The sequence below is a fragment of the Chenopodium album genome, chromosome 9, assembly GCF_948465745.1.
Source record: "Chenopodium album chromosome 9, dcCheAlbu1.1, whole genome shotgun sequence".
Classification (NCBI taxonomy): Eukaryota; Viridiplantae; Streptophyta; class Magnoliopsida; order Caryophyllales; family Amaranthaceae; genus Chenopodium; species Chenopodium album.
In genome coordinates, this window is record NC_137842.1 from 59,788,670 (window position 1) to 59,808,774 (window position 20,105).

Consider the following 20,105-nt stretch of genomic DNA (forward strand, 5'->3'; position numbering starts at 1 on the left):
TTTTTTTTTTTTTTTTTTTTGAGGTGTAAATTAAATATAGTTTGGCAACTGAATAAAAGGTGCGAAAAATTAGGGGGAAGAAAACCATAACCGTTTGACTTCTCTTGATAACAGACATCTTATAGTTTTTTGGTTTTTTTAAGGGCCTTAAGTATAACTAAATTTGGGTTTTTTAACATTGGGCCCAGGGCGGTTGCCCCACCTGCCCTGCCCTAGATACGGGCCTGAACTTATATGGAGGATAAATGATGTAGACGTAATTTTCTCCCTTTGGTATCACCCTAAGACTTTAACCAACTTACTTACCAAACTTTAACCATGTTAAAGAATGTTTCGATAATTGCCTGTAAAATATGATTTATCAAATATAATAACTTGCACAAATTCTACATTCCTGTCTCAATCCTAAAAAGGTTGTTAAAGTTGTTGCATGCTTGAAAGAAGATATGGTTGATAAGATACAGTCTGAAATTAGAAAACAAAGAGTTGAAAAGTTGCAACCAGAGAAAGGTACGACTGATCTTACATGTCCAAGAAGGTTGTGTTGGTGATCTGAATGTTTGAACCCTCTATTTTTCTTGCCAGAAATAATCTCCAGTACCAATACTCCAAAGCTGTAGACGTCAGATTTTACTGAAAATACCCCATCAATCGTGTATTCAGGAGGCATATAACCGCTGTCACAAAATAACATACAAAGTATGTAATTAGTCATCAACATAAGGATAAGGTACAACAAGTCAAGGAGTGTAAAGTGATGTAGGAAAATTACTATGTTCCGACTACCCTGACAGTCATTGCCTCGTGTTCATTCCCATCAAAACTTCTAGCCAAGCCAAAATCTGAAATTTTTGGGTTCATCTCAGAATCAAGTAATACATTGCTTGCCTTAAGATCTCGATGGACTATTCTCAATCTAGAGTCTTCATGAAGATAAAGCAGACCTCGAGCAATCCCCTTAATTACATCAAAACGCTTTGTCCAATCCAATGTAGAATTGTTCGTTTCATCTGCAAATACATCAGAATTGTAAGCTTTTCTATTAATCGTGTGTTGCCAGTGATGGGTGCTGTAAATTTGGATGATTTCAATCATTTCATAGTGATTTAAATGCAAAGAATGCCTAGTTTTTTGTATTAATGATTGTCAATGCTCTAATCTAAAGCTTCAGTTTCAGGACAAACACCGTAAATTTTACTGAACTTATTAGTTATTCTGCATGTAAAAAAAAATAAAAAAATAAAAAGGAAAGAAAAAAGTTTCAATGAAAGTGAAAAAATAAGCATGGATGTAAAGTCCACAGAATATCAAACCAAATATGAAGTGGTCCAAGCTTCTATTGGGCATGTATTCATAGATTAAAATCCTTTCTTCTGCTTCAACACAGCATCCAATAAGTCTCACAAGATTGCGATGCTGAAGCCTAGCAATAAATAAAGCCTCATTCTTAAATTCATTTATTCCTTGTCTTGAATCTTTTGAAAGCCTTTTCACTGCTATCTCTTCCCCATTGTTCAGCAATCCCTGGGAATTATTAGACGTGGCAATCAGAACTGTACACCAATTTAGAAGTAAAACCTGTCTAATTCACATTTATTTAATAAAAATATATGAAATATCATAAAAAATATCGTCCTTTCAATAAGGATGTTCACCAAACAATATAACAGATATCAGTTGCCCAACTTGATTCCTAACAGCATTGGAGTCTCTGACAGTAATACTTGTATTTACTTACATTGGCCAGTGCCTCTGTAAACAATCAAGTAGTAAAGCAAATGACTGAATCTGATACCTTGTAGACAGACCCAAAGCCTCCTTCTCCAAGCTTGTTGCTGGGTGAAAAGTAATTGGTAGCTTTCTCTACCACACCGAAGGCAAATATTGGCAACTCCGACTCCTTTTTGTTGCTACGGTTTTCTCGTTCACTTTCCCTTGTTTCAATGTTTCCTGTGACCACAGATAAGAAATCAAAAAAAAAAAAAAAATGGTAGAATAATTATGAGATTGACCAAAGCACAATTTTTTTCCTACAGTGGAACCAGCATGTTTCAGACTTAGAAAGTTATACTGCTACTACAAAATAAATTTTCAGTTAAAACCACAGGATGTTGAACTTTCAAACATCAGTTGAGATTCAGATAAAAAGAAAACAGCATAAGTTTTTTACTGACTTCTTTTCCTCCCCTCGTTCCTTTTTTGCCTTCGAAAAAAGATAATAGCGCCACATATAAGCAAGACAGCTGATAAACTGGAACCTACTGCTATCCAGATTCGTCTTTTTCCACCAACTACAGAAATGACAGTTCAAAACAGGAAAAAAAAAGTTCGGACCAGAAACAAAAAATTTATAAGAATGTTAATTTTTTAACATAGAAAATCAAAACTGAAGATAAAAAAAAAAAGTTTAAGGAACAGCATCAGCAATAAATCCTTACTAGAGTTGGAGGACACCCTTACGTAAAGGTCTTGTCCAGGGCCATTTATAGCTCTCAAATCCATTAAAGTATCAAACCAAAGCAAGCAACCACTTCCTCGACCTATGACATTTAAATTTGCATAAGCTGTACAGGAGCAATTCTGCAAGCATCTGTGCTTGCATTCATCTAGGTTCATGGTCGTATTATACCAGGAATATCTCGTGTCAGGCAATTTGACATTGGAATATTTCGTGAACCCATTGTTAATGCTGCAGTTTAATAGGCCATTATGAACGCACCCACCTGACCAAACCCCATTGTTCCAATCTTTGGGTGACTTTGGCACAAACCCTTTCAGACACTGACATTGAATAGAATTTGCAAGGTTACAAATACCAAATAAGCCACAGGATGCATAAGTGTCACATCTATCATTTGGCTTATTATAAAGTGGTTCCCAATCACCTGTATTATTATTCCAATTAAGACGTTGAATACTTCCACCAATATTCAAAGTCCTCCTAGTTGGGATGTCAGACATTGTATAGGTATAATACATCTCCTTGTTACTAAAAACAAAGCTGGCCAAAGTATCGTCTGGTAACATAGAGGTTCCAGAGAACCAAACACCATTCCAAGGGCCATCCCGGAACAGCTCAACAGAACCATTTCTAAAAACAAAAGGCTGTGGATATCCATGAGGATCAATTTTATATGTATAGCTACCCGGAGAAGGATCCTCACTACTTTTCCATGATGTCAGAAACCGATCAAACCCAGTAACAAGATCCCTTCCCAACTTCATTCCTGGCAGCATGGTATCACTAGGATAGTCAAAACTTTGCCATAAGATATTATCAGGGTTGTCATCATCTTGATCTCTTATAACAAGGTTTCCATTATCCAAAATCTTCGCAATTGGATTCTTTACTGATCTTGTTGTATTGGTAGACCACATGACTCCTCCAGAACCATTGAAAAGTTTAAGAACAGAGTTGTTGGTAACCTGAAGCACACCAGAAAAATCAAGAATGGGGGTTTCTCGATTGGCAACCCAAACAACCGTTGGACTTGGGATTTTCTTGAACCAAATCCCGACATATCTCTTCTCATTAGTGCCTGGGAAGAATCCCAGCTCAAAATCTCCACCAGCAGACACTAAAGTCTCCGAAGAATTATCTCGAATAGATTGACCTAGAGTGATTGTATCTAAAGCTATGCAAGTAATGATCAGAGACAAAAATGACCATAAAAGAGCTATACCATACAAAGTTGTCATCTTGCTTTCAGAAGAAAATTGAATGAACAATGTGCAAGTAAAGCTAACACAACCAAACAAGAGATCCAATTATTTAGTTCAGACCTTCTGAAAGGAAGATTGCACTGCTTCTGAGAGAACAAATCAATTATAAAGCTCATATATAATTCAAAATTTTGCAACGTCATTAATTGAAAACTTGAAAAGTCATCCAAATTTTCTGTGGCTAAAATTTGCTTTTTTTTTTTTTTTTTTTTCTCAAACATAACTGCTTTGAGGGTCATCCCACTAGACAGATTGATACCATAGTCAACAGCTGCTTCATAGAATTTAACCTTGCTCTATGATTTAGACTTTTTAGTTATTAAGATAAAGTCCCATATAATTATATTTCAACCTTTTGTTACTGTAACTCTGTAAGTTTTTCTTCAATTCTCTTCTCTACCTTTGATTGGTCAATTGATTCTAGAATGTTCAGATTTTTGTAGCATATTTTTCTGCTGTTATGAAAATTGAATGTAGAATATGTTCAATCTTTACCCAAAGCATCCATATTTCCATACAATAACAATGACACGACTGTTTACTTAAGTTCAAAATTGAGTACGACTAACTCAAACTAGTTATATTCAAGATACTGAAAATCAACATTGTAAATGCTGCTAGTCATAATTAGACCTGTTCAATGGGTTAGGGGCCCATTTAAAGCCCTAGTCCAGCCCTTTTATAAAAGGGTTTTACCCATCCAACATTTAAATGGGGCGGGCTTTTAAAGGGCTATTAAATAATGGGATTTAAAGGGTTGGGTCTAAGTTAAAAAGGGCTGAAATTATATTACACTTATGAGGCTTTTTTATCCTAAATTAGATTACACTTTCTAAAATTCTAACGTCAGTTTCAAAAAAAAAAAAATTCCCTTTAAAAATTCCCTATTTCCCCCAAATGATGAATCCTAAAAAAATTCCCAAATTCTAAATCTTCAATTTATTACCTTCTTGCTTGCCGCTGATGATGTTAAAGGCTAATTCTAAATTTAAACCATTTAGTCGAGCAACTTTAACTAGAGACCTTTTTTCTTTGTATGCCTCTTATAGAGAGAAAATTAAAAAAAATTTGAGGAATGCATCCGGACGAATATGTTTGACAACTGATAATTGGAAATCATCACATACTTGGCAACATTACATTTGCATAACTGCCCATTTTATTGATCATGATTGGAAACTTCATAAAAGGATTATTAAGTTCACATCATTGTCACCCCCCTTTGATGGACAAAGCATCTCCGAAGAGATTTTTATGTTTCTTAATCAATGGCATTTAGATGACAAAGTGCTTAGCTTAACGGTTGACAATGCAAGTTATAATGATGTGATGGTTAAGCACATGAAAAATCGTCTTGGGTCAAGGGGTATGTTGGTTAGTGGTGGTTGTTTTTTTCATATAAGATGTTGTGCTCATATCATCAATCTTATTGTCCAATCCGGTCTATCTTGTATTGAGAACATATTAGATAAGATTAGAAACTTGGTAAAATTTGTTACAAGATCATCTTCTAGAAGCAAGGACTTTTATGATACCGCTCAAAAGCATTTTCATTTAGAGGCTAAGAGGAAACTTCGTATGGACATGCAAGTTCGTTGGAACTCTACATATATGATGCTTGATAATGTGCTTTACTACAAAGATGTTTTTATTCATTTGGGGTCATTACATGCATCTTTCAAGAGTAATGTGCCTTTGGAGGATGAATGGGAAAATTTGAGTGTTGTTCACAAGTTTTTGAAACTCTTTTATGATGTTACATGTATGTTCTCGGCCAATAAGTCTCCAACTTCTAACATGTATTTTAAGGGAGCATGTATGGTGCATCGTCGTTTACTTGAGACATCTAAAGGTCCACATGAATTTTTGCTCAAATGGTGTTACCTATGTTGGAAAAATTTGACAAATATTGGTCCGAGTATAACATATATCTAGCTTGTGCGACAATTATTGATCCAAGGTTTAAGTTAAAGTTTGTGGAGTATTGTTTTGACAAGATATATGGTTTGGATGATGCTATGTGTAAAGTTGAAAAAGTGTTGAACACTTTAAGATCTTTGTATAATGAGTATAAGTCAACATTTTCAACTTCCCCAATTGTTGCTCCCTCTACTACAAGTAGTAGGATTGAAGATGAAAACTTCTTTGATGATTATCAAAGCTATAGTTCAAGAATTACAAGGACTCAAACAAAAAAGTCCCAACTTGAGTCATATTTGGAGGAATCGGAGCTTGATTTGAACATGGAGCTAGATATTTTAGAGTATTGGCAACAAAATGCCGTGAGATTTCCGGAGCTTGCAATATTGGCACGAGATCTTCTAACAATTCCGGTTAGTACGGTGGCTTCCGAGTCGGCTTTTAGTGTAGGGGGGAAAACTATATCTCCTAATCGTAGCTCATTGAAACCCTCAACGGTTCAAGCCCTAGTTTGTGTTCAAGATTGGCGTCGTGATGAATATAACATCCCTTCAAATTTGGATTGTGATTCTAGCTCGGATGATGATGAGGCCGTTGATGATGATGATGATGAGGTTGATGATAGTTTCCTATACTAGGTAATTGTTTTTATTTTGCTTTTTATTGCTTTTATAAAAGGGCTGGACTAGGGCTGCTTTTTTCTACTCTTGTTGTCTCCTTGATTTTCTATATGTATATGATATTATGATGAGTTATTGATGATGGGTTTTAGCTATTAGTCAGAATTATGTAATGAGGGAATGTAACTAATATGTAATTTATTGCTACGAATTTCCTTGAATTGGATAATAAATATAGTGGCTTTCTTATCTTACTAGATTCCAAACCACATTTGAGCATTGTTTTTCTTGATGTAGCAGCTTTCTTGTTATCAAAATATCAAGTAGTCTTACTTATTTCTGTATATGCTACAGCTCCTTCAAAAAGAAATTCAAGCAGACTCTGTTGTAAAGATCAATCTGATGTTAACACGTTCGTTGGTGAGGTATTCAGATCACCAGACCAGGCTGAGCTCTATGCCTCCCGGTCTACCCATTTTTCTCCAATCGTATACAGAACAAGCTAATTACTTTTTTTTAAAAAAAGTTGTAATAAGATTTTATTTATAAACCAGTTTTCAAGATCCTGGGCATTGGGAAGGCCCTTCCTAGAAGGTAAGTCCCTCCCTAGGGTCTTTGTATTGTACTCGATATTTTTGTAGTTGCTTTTGGCCGTGTTCTCTTTTATAAGGTCCCTTAAAGGCCCTTTATAATTCTCTTATATTGTGTCTACTTTATGGTTGGTTTGGATTGTTTATACATTTTAAATGGGCCGGGCCGGGCTGGGCTTAATGGCCCATGGACAATATCGGCCCATTTAGGATTAGGCTTGGCCCGGCCCGACCCATTCTAGATAAAGCCCTGTCCGGCCCAGCCCGGCCCGTTAATATATCTATTTACGGATTAAAAATATAGAAGTTTGATTTCAGAAAGCAATTTACAGCAGTAATTTTACAGTTTCTGTAGAAACCATAAGGATACAGGATTGATCAATATGTGCACTTCATCTAGCAGACAGTAAACTAATAGTAATTTTATCATTGGAATGAGATTGTGTGCCGCTTGAGTTTAGTTCTTTGGGCAAATACCTTTGAATGAAGAAGCCAGGCTCTTTAGGTACAGGCAATTTTGTATCACCACTTAACATGACAGAAACTTGTGACATGCTAGGTCTGTCTTCTGGATGTTGCTGAACGCACAGCAAGCCTATCTGAATCACCATTTGCATTTCCGATGAATAGCTCATATTCCAAATTGATGGATCAACAATATCCAAAGTAGTGCCTTCTAAGAAATGCATCCACGCCTAGACAACATATATCAGTCAGATTACTCAGCCATTATACCAAACTAGGGAGACAATAAAAGTATGCAATCTTAAATTCCCTCTATTTCATGATAATGATTACACTTTCCATAAATATGTATTTCAACTTTCAAGTGAATAGTTACACTTTTGCTTAATCCATTTTAGGTAAAATGACCCACCTGAGTCATTTATTTTCAATACTTTTTCCCACTTAAACTTACAACATTCCAATTAACCTATTTTTTTTATTCTTCCTTTTACTTATAATATTTCACTCAACCTACTAATTTATTTCTTTCATATTCTTACAGCACTCCACTCAACTTACATTTTTTTTCCCTTCTTACAACATTCCATATTTCCCACATTCTCTTATATTTTCCAATCATATCTCATTGGGTGTGAAAATCTCAAATGTAACCACTATAAAGAAACTGAGGGAGTAAATATTGCCACCAATTGCGGGCTATTTGCATCTACAAAACTATAAAGCTTCATGGTGACTGCTTTTTTAACTTCAATATTTTTGGCAAAACTAAGGCAAAAACCATGCCAATGCATCTTGGTCATCACACCTAATGACTTATGCAATGGTCAAGTAATTGTTGTTTAAACTCATTTCCCGTGAAATATCCTAAAGATGGCATGAGGGTTGCTTATCTTCAATAAGAAAAGGGCTGTAATCACAACTTCACCAAGAGCAACAGAGAGAGGAAACAAAGAACTTTTCTGATGACATGATGATTTAATTCAGCATCCACATTACCACCAAAACCAGGGGATAGCCAAAACCCTAAGCAATAATTGCATGACCTTGGTCGGCATTTTAAGAAAGGAAGATTAATCTTACATGTCCAAGCAAGCTGTGATGGTGATCTGAATGGTTGAATCCTCTGTTCTTTTTGCCACATACAATCTCAAGCACTATTACTCCAAAGCTGAAGACATCAGATTTTACTGAAAATAGGCCATCAATTGTATACTCAGGAGGCATGTAACCGCTGTAACAAAACAATAAACGTTAGCATAAGGACCTGAAATGAGAGGGTAAGTACAAATGAGGAGAGGATATTACTATGTCCCAACCACCCTCTTTGTCCGTGCCTCATCTTCGCCTCCAATAAAACTTCTTGCCATGCCAAAGTCAGAAATCTTGGGGTTCATCTCATCATCAAGTAAGACATTGCTTGCCTTAAGATCTCTGTGAACTATTCTCAATCTTGAATCTTGATGAAGATAAAGTAGGCCACGAGCAATCCCCTTGACTATCTCAAAACGTTTTGGCCAATCCAATAAGCCACTGCTTGTTTGATCTGGTGATATTCAGAAACAATAATTCCTTTGTTATGGACATACACTATTACCAAATTTATTGAATTACACAAACATGAGAATTCAATGGACCAGAGTTCCATCCTATTGGTTCCTAATTTCAAACTCTTTGGGGAGGGGGGATGCCGTCCCCTCTCCCCCTCACCCTCTCTTCCGTGTAAGCATAATTGACTAACTGTTAACAAAAGAACATGCTAGTATATATTAGATCATAGATGTCAAGGCCAAGAAGAATTTTACCAAATAAGAACCGGTCCAAGCTATTATTGGCCATGTATTCGTAAATCAATATCCGTTCTTCTGCTTTAACACAACATCCTATAAGTCTCACAAGGTTGCGATGCTGAAGCTTTGCAATAAACAGAGCCTCATTCTTAAACTCATCCAGTCCTTGGTTTGAATCCTTCGAAAGCCTTTTCACAGCTATTTCTTGCCCATCATTCAGTACTCCCTAAATTTATAAAAACAGGAAATCAAAATATTTATTGTGAAAAATATACAAAGTAAAAGAAAAAAAATCCTATCCAGTTCAATCCAAACCATCTCTTACTAAAGAAATTATAGATAAGAATTCAAGGAGAAAATTTTAGCCATGCAGCAAAATAAGAAATATACTTTAGAGTTTGGATGATACAACCACCTTGAATAAGTGACTCACAAGAGCTTCATTCATTGGCTTACAAACATCAGATCCTTTACAAGTTGTTGACTAGTTGAGAGTAGTAGAAGTCTCTGATATGGTCTAAGATTATACCTAATGACATAATAAAACACATACAAACTAGAGCTTAATGAATGTTAATCTTATTTTCTGTAAGTTATATATATGGGTTAGCCTCTTGAAGTTCAGCAGAAATTTCCGAAGAAACTGAAAATTACAGTAATAATTGGTATATTACTTCTACAATTTTACATTGAAGGATCAAATATCAAAGTCAATCCCTGTGAAATATACTCAAAAGGCCAAAGAGCATTAAACTTTAGGTTACCAACCATCATGAACCCTCAGAATCTGTACTTGAAAGCGTAGAGAGGAGTGCTGACATGAGTGGGTCTAATGTGCTTCAGAATGATAATTTGTGCAGTGCTAATATTTCTGATAATTGCAATGCCAATATTTCTGACAATTGATATCTTCTTCAACAATAAGTTTTGTTATTAGCAAGTTAATAAAAATTTAAAACTACTACCTTATAGACACATCCAAAGCCTCCCTCTCCAACCTTCTTGGTATGTGAAAAGTAATCGGTAGCTTGAGTTATTATATCGAAAGGAAACATGGGCAGCTCATTTTCTTCCTCATGCTTTTCAATGCCATTTTCTTCTTTCCTAGCTAGATCTTTCACTGTGAACAAAGAAAAACCACTTTTACAAAATAGTACATTGATGCAGGGCTAGACGGTCCTCAATGGCTCATATACACACCATATCAATTTTTATAATTTCAGCAAACATCATGAGATGGAGAATATCCCAAGTTATGATTAAAATGGTTACAGGACCACAGAATATTAAGCTCTATAATTGCTATAGTAGTATGGGACTAAGGATTAAAAACAGAACAAGAAATGAGTACAACTCCTATCAGTTACCATCACAGTTCAGCCTCTGTTTCCTCCGACGGAAAATGATCACAGCACAAAATAAGATCAGAATCATTAGCAAACTGGAGCCTACTGCAATCCAGATCCATAATTTCTTATTGCCACCTACATACACAACACACCAAAGTAAGTTCTTCAGTTCCAAATTGACTAGGAAAACAAATGACTTACATCAAATGAAAAAAAGAAAATTTTAAGACATCTTTCAAAGCAATATGAGTAAGATAACACCAACTGCATTAGCACAATTTTCTTATCAGTAACTAATATATAGAATATAAATTATTAGCATCTAGCACCATCTCATAAATTAATAGAATCAAAAAAACAAAAAAATATGATACTCCTTCCTTACCTATTATATAACAGTAACATTTTCAGGATGATTGCTGAATCCCAAAAGAAGAAAAAAAAAGGGGGATGCTACAATCATGCAAATAACAAACAATTTCTCAAGGGATACACAAGGCAGCCAGACAGAAGTACCTCGGAGGATAAGTCCATAACAATATGTTGCGAAGAGGTGATTTTGTTCCTATTAAAGCCAGATACCATAACATCCACCATTACAGATATTATCCGTTGGTTTCTTTCAGGAATTATTAAATAAAGTATAAGCACATTCTCCAACTGAAATATTAACAAGAACCAGCAATTAGGTTCTCACCTGACCCAGATGATGCCACCCGTACATAAAGATCTTGCCCAGCACCAGAGAGAACTCGCACATCAATCAAATCATTAAACCAAAGCAAGCAGCCCCTTCCTCCATCAGTGACAACCAAATTTGCATATGCAACACAAGAGCAATTTATCAAGCACTTATTTTTGCATTCCTCAAGAGTTATGGTTGTATTGTACCAAGAGAATCTTGTGTCAGGCAATTTGACATTGGAGTACTTTACGAAACCATTGTTGATGCTACAATTTAAAGGGGTATTCAGAACACACCCATCTGACCAATTCTTCCCATCCCAATCTTTCGGAGATTTAGGCACAAATCCTTTTACACACTGACATTGAGGAGAATCCATTAGATTACAAATACCAAATGAGCCACAAACTGCATATGCATCACAACCATCTATGGGTTTCGATAAATATGTGGCCCATCCTTGTGTACGATTGTTCCACTCAACTCGCTGCATAGTCCCATATGGGTTTAAAAATCTATTGGAGACAAATGAAAAATTGATAAGCTTATAGACATAGTATAATTCCTTGTCATTAAAAACAAACTGGTATATTTCTGAAGGATCTGAGTCTAACAAGTTGTTCCCAGAAAACCAGTAGCCATTCCATGGACCATCTCGGAATTGCTTAACAGAATCTCTGTACAGGAATAGTTGTGGATATCCTTGGGGATCAAACCGATAGGTATAGTTCCCTGGGGAAGGATCGTCACTGCTTTTCCAGGATGTTAAATACCTATCTAAACCAGTAACAAGGTCCCTTCCTATCTTCATTCCAGGCAGCTGGGAATCACAAGGATGATCAAAACTTTGCCACAAGAAGTTATCTGGATTGTTGTCATTCTGATCTCTGACAACAAAGTTTCCTGAGTCAAGAAGTTGTGCAGTTGGATTCAGCACTGATCTTGAGGAATTGGTAGACCACATTACACTTCCAGTATTGTTCATAAGTACAAGAAGAGAATCGTTGGTGACCCGGAAAACACCAGAAGAATTAAGAAGTGGACTTTCTCGATTTGCAACCCAAACAACAGTCTGATCTGGAACATTTCTGAACCAGATTCCAATATATTTTCTCTCAGTATTGCCTGGGGTGAAGAATCCCAGCTCAAAGGTTCCATCAGAAGAGACCAAGGTCTCCCCATCTCTAATGGATTGAGTTGTGGTTAGCGTGTCTTGAGCTACAGAGGTAGAAACTACAAATACGAATAATGACAAAAGAACGTATGCAGTTGCTTTCATGATAGTTGATACAAGCCAAGACGACTAGAACAACCCACTTAACTCAAGAACATAGTGACGATTGAAAAGTAGGAAAGAAAGCCCAATGCAATTGAAACAAATCTAAAACGTATATTCCAGCGAAAAATAAGAGCTTACCCCAGATAAAAATCAGTTGGGTTCTCATAATCAATTCATTCAACATCAGACAAGAATGATAGATGATACTATATAATCTAATAATCCCAGTGTGCAAAGAATAACCAAAAAGTCAGCAACTTCATGTCAAAATCAGTTCATTCAACATCAGAAGTGCATATTTAATTATTTACTATAAAAAATTATCCTAGTGTGCAAATGAACTAAATCTAATACTGTAACTTCTGAAAAAAGTTAGTCTATTTTGACAATTTGACATAATCAAGATTTTCCAACAACAAACAAACTCTTAGATGTTTACACTGGTATCCCCCCTTCCCCCAAGAAAGGACAAGAGGTTTTCGGAAATTGACTAGTCAACCATCGTGAGAGAGATAAAGAGAATAAAAAAATCTCCAAAAATGCAACAGTATCAAGTTTTTTTTCCCCCTCTTCTCTAAACTATGTACTGCATTTGTGAGGAACTTTCCTATGACTATGAGCCTATGAAGATTGCCAATAAAAAGAGTTATCCAAACATTTCCCATATCCTTAAATGTCATCAAGATTCTAGGTATGAGTCAAAAAAAGGTTTGACCCAACATTATATGTCATATTCATCAGTGCGTCAATATTGACTAGATTTTCAGAGCCACTTTTTTTGAACAAGTCTTCATAAACCCATTTAAGTATATTCAAAATAGAGTATTCATATGTATACTATGTCAAGATTGTCAGCATCATCAGAAAAATAGCAAAGAAAGAAGCATACCAAAACTTACAAGAGATATATGAGACTAAAATTATGAAATCCTAAAGGTGCACGAAAATAAGTAATGGTTACAAAACATGTAGAATTTGACTTATTTCTATGACTGAATAAAATATGACGATTGAAACCACAACATATAATGTTTATAGATGACGTATTCACTAAAATCAAATTTTCAAGCCGATAAAGCTAGCATTACTAAAGTTACAGGACTATTAATTCTTTAATATATATGCAAAAACAGCTTGGATTAGAATTTGGACTAAATGAATAAATGTTAGGAAAAACATTGAACCTTAATTCAGAGACAGATAAATGAGATAGAAATTAAGGCAATCAGACCAAATAATCTTGTTATTAACTATTAAACATCATCATTGATCACATCACTTTTACATCAAGTGCAGACTAAACTGATTATTTTACAGTGAAGCATTGAAACATTTGAAAGTAATGTAAACCAAAACTAGGTGTACGTAAATAAATTGGCTTAAATTTCCAATGGGGAAGAACTTTCCTGGTTCCTGTGCAATGAAACTCCAAAAGCCCTATTTCCTCTCCTTAAAACAGTTAACTGTAAGCACATTCTTCTCTAGTTCATCCTCTCTGCAAGATACGCAAAAGGAATTTTATTAAAAACCATCGTTTTCACCATAAAAATGATTTCAGAGGTAGTCTTCCGTACAGAAATCCATCTAGGATAGGACAACAAAATAAAAATGCATGGTGTTACAAAAAGTAAATAAGCAGCAATACCTGATGTCTCCAATAAGGTTTCCACCTAGGACGACTTCTTGTAAGGAGCATTCCTGTAACAATTGAAAAAACGTTTCTGAAACCTGAATGTATGATACCATAGGTTTTTTTTTTCCAATATTTTTTCAAGAAACAAATAACTTACTTCAGCAGTAGGAATCTCAGTACTTCCTTAATATCCATGGTTGAACTCGCTGAAGACTAAATTCAAATTCTATGTTTTCTTTTATGTTGAATTATACCACCCTACCGCCCAACTAGCAATGATACAGATTCATAATTGGAGCTTGATTGAGTTTTGCCAGAAACTGATTCCAGTGGCAAATTCCTTGCCACAAAGAAGCCAGGTTCTTTAGGATCAGGTAATCTAGAGTCACCGCTTAACATGACAGTAACGACTGACATGCTTGGCCTATCATCTGGATGTTGCTGAGCACATAGCAAGCCAATGTGAATCATTCTTTGCAATTGGGGTGCATAACTTGAGTTCCTAATCAACAGATCAACTACATCCAAAGCTGTATCTTCTTTGAAAAGCATCCATGCCTATACAATTTACACACTAGTCAGGTAATTAACAGACCCCTTTAATAAATGATAATAATTTCAAGTACAACCCCCTATTAGTCTATTATATATCAATGACATCATGCTACGGCTTAGCTTGGTGAAAGAAAGACTAGTCTTACATGTCCAAGAAGATTATGATGGTGGTCTGGATGATTAAACCCTCTATTTTTCTTGCCACTCACTATCTCGAGAATTAATACTCCAAAGCTGAAGACATCAGATTTCACTGAAAATAATCCGTCGATAGTGTATTCAGGAGGCATGTAGCCACTGCAAAAAATTAGCAAAATATCAGGAAACTGTCAAGACTCAAGAGAGATGCAAAAGAACAAATGAGATTAGAATATTACTATGTTCCAACTACTCGCTTTGTTTGTGCCTCATCTTCGTTTCCAATGAAAGATCTAGCCAGACCAAAATCAGAAATTTTGGGATTCATCTGAGAATCTAGTAAAATATTGCTCGCTTTGAGGTCTCGATGAACAATTCTCAGTCTAGAATCTTGATGAAGATATAGAAGTCCACGAGCAATCCCCATAATGATCTCTAAGCGCTTTGGCCAATCTAGTAAGTCAATGCTTGTTGGATCTGCCCATAAAGTATGACTGTAAGCTTCTGTTACTAAGGATGTGTAAGTGTCTAACTATCCAAATAATATAACTTGGATTAAATTTTCCATTGAAGAACTCCACTCTAGACAAGTCATTTTATTTTTATACAAGTAGTTTACATCACTATGTTGTAAAATTTATTTCATTATCCTCAAAACAAATTAAACTAAAAAATATAGTCAATAATTAATGTGTGCACTAGTTACAAAACAGGAAACAGAAATGTAAACATGAAATCTAAAGTAAGCCATACCATAGATATAGCAATCCAAACTTTTCTTGGGCATATATTCATAGATAAGCAACCGCTCATCTGCTTCAATGCAACATCCCATAAGTTTCACAAGATTTCGATGCTGAAGCTTTGCAATGAATATAACCTCATTTTTGAATTCGTCCAGTCCTTGTCTTGAATCTTTAGAGAGCCTTTTCACAGCTATTTCTTGTCCATCGCTCAGCACTCCCTAAAAATTATTAAGAGACAAATTTTTATAATAATAATAATAATAATAATAAAATAAATTAAAAGAAAAAACTCTTAGAGCAAACATGATTGTTTCTGTTGTAATAATGCTGATAAAGTGACAATAATGCCTTTGAAACACAGAAAACCCTACTACAGCTTTCAGATTGTCATAGCATATTGACTTCATCTCTAGACTTGAGCATTCTCTCAAACAATGGAACTGTGAATTACTAGCCATAAAATACTTTCGGAATCAGTTTTCTTATGGACAAAACCCAGAAGCAAGAACAGGATGGCCAATCCTCTACTCTTGCTGGACATGCAAGTTACATGCAGGTAAATAACTGCTCGTTGCAAGTATTAAGTCAAACTCCAATCAACATATTCAGATTTTAAACTGTTCACCTTCAATTCCAAGGAAAGAAAAAAGTACTATGAGCAAGAATCACATGAATTTTCCACTTTACTCCATTATCTGCATCATTGTTTAAAAAGTTTTACCCAATGCATCTTTAGTGAGGTTCTGAAAGACGGTAACAACAGCACCAATGCAAGTTAATGGAAGCCTTGAAAGAAAATAAATAATTAGAGATAAAATTAACCTTGTATACAGGTCCAAAGCCACCCTCTCCAAGTTTGTTAGAAAAGGAAAAATGGTCTGTAGCTTTGGCAATCACATCAAAAGCATATATTGGCAGCTCAGATTCTCCTTCACTGTTGTTATTTATGGTGAATGTTCTACTAGAAGTGCATTTTTCTGCAATATCATAGCATACCAATAAACAAAAAACACGTTCATAATATAGAGACAGAGTATCACCAAACTTTGGGGTGCAATGAACTACATGCCAGAAGATAGAGTTATCTTCTAATCCCCAAATAATGATAAACCATAGTTTAGAAAGGAATAATAGCAGTTGAAACACGAAACAGAAATCAGCATACCTGCTCTCTTCCGCCTCCTTCTCCACACAATAAAAATTGCAACTCCACAGAGAGACATAAAAGCAAAAATACTGGAAAGCACAGCAATCCATACCCGTTTTTTCCTATTTCCTCCTATACATACATAAAATGATAAAAGGTTTGAGTTAATTCTTAAATAGCTCAAGTTCAGCCAGACAAAAAAAAAAAGTAAAATTGTATCCATGAAAGCCATATTAATCTTGTAAAGGTTAGTAAATTTAGGAATTCAACAGATTTTGTCGGCTTAGAGATAGTCAAGTAGCAGTTAAATGTTGATAGTATGCTAATAAAAAAAAATAAAAAATAAAAAATAAAAAACCACAAAAGGTTCTTACCCAACTCTGAAGATGGCACCTTTACATAAAGATCTTGTCCTGAACCAGGTATAACTTTCACGTCAATGACGATATCAATCCACAACAAGCAGCCAATTCCTCCATTGGTTACATCTATATTAGCATAAGCCACGCAAGAGCAGTTTTGCAAGCATTTGCCCCTGCACTCATCAAGAGTCATTGTCATGTTATACCAGGAATATCTTGTATCAGGCAGCTTAACATTGGCATACTTAATGAATCCGTCACTGACACTGCAATTCAACGAAGCACTACGAACACACCCATCACTCCAACTCCCTGCATTCCAATTTGTGGAGGACTTGGGCACAAATCCTTTCATGCATTGACATTGAGGAGATTTTACAAGGTTACAACTACTAAATGCACCACACACCCCATAAGTATCACAATTATCAATTGGTTTTGAGTAAAATGTTGCCCACCCTTGTGTATGATTATTCCATTCTTGACGTTGAATATTTCCATAAGGGTTTACAATTCTGTTAGTGATGATTGAGATGTTGATGAGCTCATAGACATACGACACCTCCCTGTTATTGAAAACAAATTTATATACCTGAGTAGAATCAGTTGGCAACCTGGCAGTACCGGAAAACCAAACACCATTCCATGGACCATCACGAAACTGCACAACGCCGTCTTTCATAAGGAACGGTTGTGGGTATCCTTGAGGATTAATCCGATATGTATAGCTACCTGGGGAAGGATCATCACTGCTTTTCCAGGAAGTAAGGAACCTGTCAAACCCAGTAACAAGGTCTCTTCCCAACTTCATTCCCGGTAATTGGGAATCACAGGGATAATCAAAACTCTGCCACAAGACATTATCAAGATTACCATCTTTCTGGTCTCTGACAACAAGATTTCCTGAATCCAAAAGCTGTGCAACTGGATTCAATCCTGATCTCGATGAATTAGTAGACCAAACAAATCCTCCCGCACCATTTGCAAGTACCAAAACAGATTTATTGTTGAACTGAAGAACACCAGAAGAATCAAGAAGCGGAAAGTTTCGATTGGCAACCCAAACAACAGTCTGAACTGGGATTTTCTTAAACCAGATTCCGACATATCTTCTTGAGCTACTGCCACTACCAGGACTGAAGAATCCTAACTCGAAGTTCCCATTTGCAGAAACAAGGGTCTTACCATCTTGGAGAGACTGGTTTACAGTAATAGTATCCTGAGCAGTAGAGGCAGTTAAGATGAAATTCAGGAGTAGCCAGAAAAGAAGAAAAAAGCCATATGAGGCGGCTGTCATCTTGCACATTGTTGATTGTTGATTGCAGGACACAATGAAATTGATTCATTCAAAAGAAAAAGGGGAAAAACTTTACTCAAATAGCACACAACTTAATTCAAATAGCACGTAAAACTCACGAAAACTTGTAGACAAACACATTGAAGCTAAAAAGCAGTCTCAAAAAGACTATATCAACGCTCTCCGATAATACAAGGCCTAACACTTCTATCTATTTTGGCAAATAAAACATCACAATCACTTACCAAAGTCAGCATAACAATTGCAAATAATTGAGATTTTTCAACCATGTTAGACCCACTACTGGCCACTTTTATCAGATATTTTCACATAGAATTTCATAATTTTGCATGTTGTGAAATGTGGACATCTTTTCCAAGACAAAGGAAGATAAAGCCAAACACAAGTCAATGATTTGGTCAAATTTACTTGCATATTTATTATTCAACAATCAAAATTTCTAAGTCCAATTAAAACTAATGACAAACTTTGACACTCCATTATAAGCGTATAATTATTGAAAGAGGTGAAAAGAACTTGTAACCCAACCTTCAATGTATGACCCTTTTTTGTACTGCAAAACCTTCAATAAAGCTCTACTAGTTAAAACGAGTGCAAGGTTAAACACCGAAAATGAAAATTAATCCTGTTCTGCTCAATTATAATGTAGTTGAGGAAAAGGATGAGCTATAAATGAAAATTGATTAACATGCTATGATCTGTCAAGTGGGATTCAAAGCACATTTATATTTTATTTGGCCAGTCAACCATTGTGTACTACTCTAGTATTTTAGTACATTTAAGATAGGTGTATTGTGCTGTAATAGTGTAATCCATAAATACACAAGACTACAAGATTAGGTACTTGCATTTATGACCCCTGTTAATTTTACAAGGCAGTATCTTAACGTTACCAAGAAAGATATAGTCGATCAGGCAACATGTCTAAAATTGTTTTGATAAAGACAGATATTGCCCAAGTCTTCTCCCATAAAAAAAGGGTGATTATAACATGCATCTATAGTTATATTCACTAGGCATTCTATACAAAAATTCAATGGATAAGAAAGAGAAAGACTACCCAAGCAAACAAGACATCCCAAGGTATTAAACAAACATGCATTTTAGTTATGACGACTTACAGAAGGAATAAAAACACACACATGGCCCAAGTTAACAGGAAGCAAAAACTTCAGCAAACTGTAGTATTTGGTGCTATGCTTAAATAGGGGTGAGGGAAATAGGAGAATCACTCTTCTTTTTCTTCCTTGTTCGAATTTCTCAAGGGGTGCAATGTACAACACTAAAGCAAGTTATATGACATAGATAGATTGGTAGGTCAAATTTTAATATTAGATGCTATAAACGTCAAATTCTCCTATCTTAGCACTACACAATGTACAGGGTACTACATAGACTGTAAAACTTAATTGGCTACATCCGAAAAGAATCTAACAAGAGCAGCGGGCTTTATTAAACTTAACAGATTCAAAGCCACACCAACACTGCTAGGTACACTCATCTCGCTTCATACGTATGTAAGCACCCTACAACTCTAAACATGCAAAATAGTACACCTATAAATTAAATAACCCCACTATTCCTCAAATGTAATTTGCTTTCAGTTCTCTCTAAAATACTCCCTCTCTAGTCTCTAAATACATACTACTCCCTCCACCCCCGAAAGAACGACCCACTTGGGTTGATTACGCGGGTATTAAGAAAGTTAAATAAAAACAAGTAAAAGTATATTGAAAATATAAATTTACATGGGGTTTGTAAAAAAATACAGAGAGAAAGTAATAA

General features: G+C 35.5%; 3 protein-coding genes across 5 annotated transcripts; all 3 read right to left on the reverse strand.

Annotated features, from left to right (window-relative positions):
• Positions 1–302: 302 nt before the first annotated feature.
• Positions 303–4,349, reverse strand: LOC145557835 (G-type lectin S-receptor-like serine/threonine-protein kinase At4g27290). The gene is made up of 8 exons (XM_081619020.1): positions 2,439–4,349; positions 2,175–2,291; positions 1,796–1,950; positions 1,314–1,524; positions 773–1,010; positions 527–677; positions 463–465; positions 303–344 (listed from the first exon to the last, which is right to left on the reverse strand). The coding sequence occupies exons 1-8, from the start codon at positions 3,697–3,699 to the stop codon at positions 303–305; spliced, it is 2,178 nt and encodes a 725-aa protein (XP_081475146.1). The 5' UTR covers positions 3,700–4,349.
• Positions 4,350–7,137: 2,788 nt separating this feature from the next.
• Positions 7,138–12,919, reverse strand: LOC145559995 (G-type lectin S-receptor-like serine/threonine-protein kinase At4g27290). 2 transcript variants are annotated; one of them, XM_081621248.1, is made up of 7 exons: positions 11,155–12,919; positions 10,476–10,592; positions 10,074–10,228; positions 9,124–9,334; positions 8,627–8,864; positions 8,402–8,552; positions 7,138–7,548 (listed from the first exon to the last, which is right to left on the reverse strand). In XM_081621248.1, exons 1-7 carry the CDS (start codon positions 12,419–12,421, stop codon positions 7,246–7,248), a joined length of 2,442 nt encoding a protein of 813 aa, XP_081477374.1. In that variant the 5' UTR covers positions 12,422–12,919; the 3' UTR covers positions 7,138–7,245. The 2 variants fall into 2 exon arrangements, with proteins under 2 accessions (XP_081477374.1, XP_081477376.1); XM_081621250.1 differs by lacking the exon at positions 7,138–7,548 and having other exon boundaries at positions 8,486–8,508.
• A 718-nt stretch (positions 12,920–13,637) lies between these two features.
• Positions 13,638–18,617, reverse strand: LOC145559996 (G-type lectin S-receptor-like serine/threonine-protein kinase At4g27290). Of its 2 annotated transcripts, XM_081621252.1 has the most exons (10): positions 18,545–18,617; positions 17,015–18,221; positions 16,659–16,772; positions 16,316–16,470; positions 15,501–15,711; positions 14,987–15,224; positions 14,756–14,906; positions 14,212–14,612; positions 14,067–14,119; positions 13,638–13,916 (listed from the first exon to the last, which is right to left on the reverse strand). In XM_081621252.1, the coding sequence occupies exons 1-8, from the start codon at positions 18,587–18,589 to the stop codon at positions 14,313–14,315; spliced, it is 2,421 nt and encodes an 806-aa protein (XP_081477378.1). In that variant the 5' UTR covers positions 18,590–18,617; the 3' UTR covers positions 13,638–13,916; positions 14,067–14,119; positions 14,212–14,312. The 2 variants fall into 2 exon arrangements, with proteins under 2 accessions (XP_081477378.1, XP_081477377.1); XM_081621251.1 differs by lacking the exon at positions 18,545–18,617 and having other exon boundaries at positions 17,015–18,299.
• Positions 18,618–20,105: the final 1,488 nt, after the last annotated feature.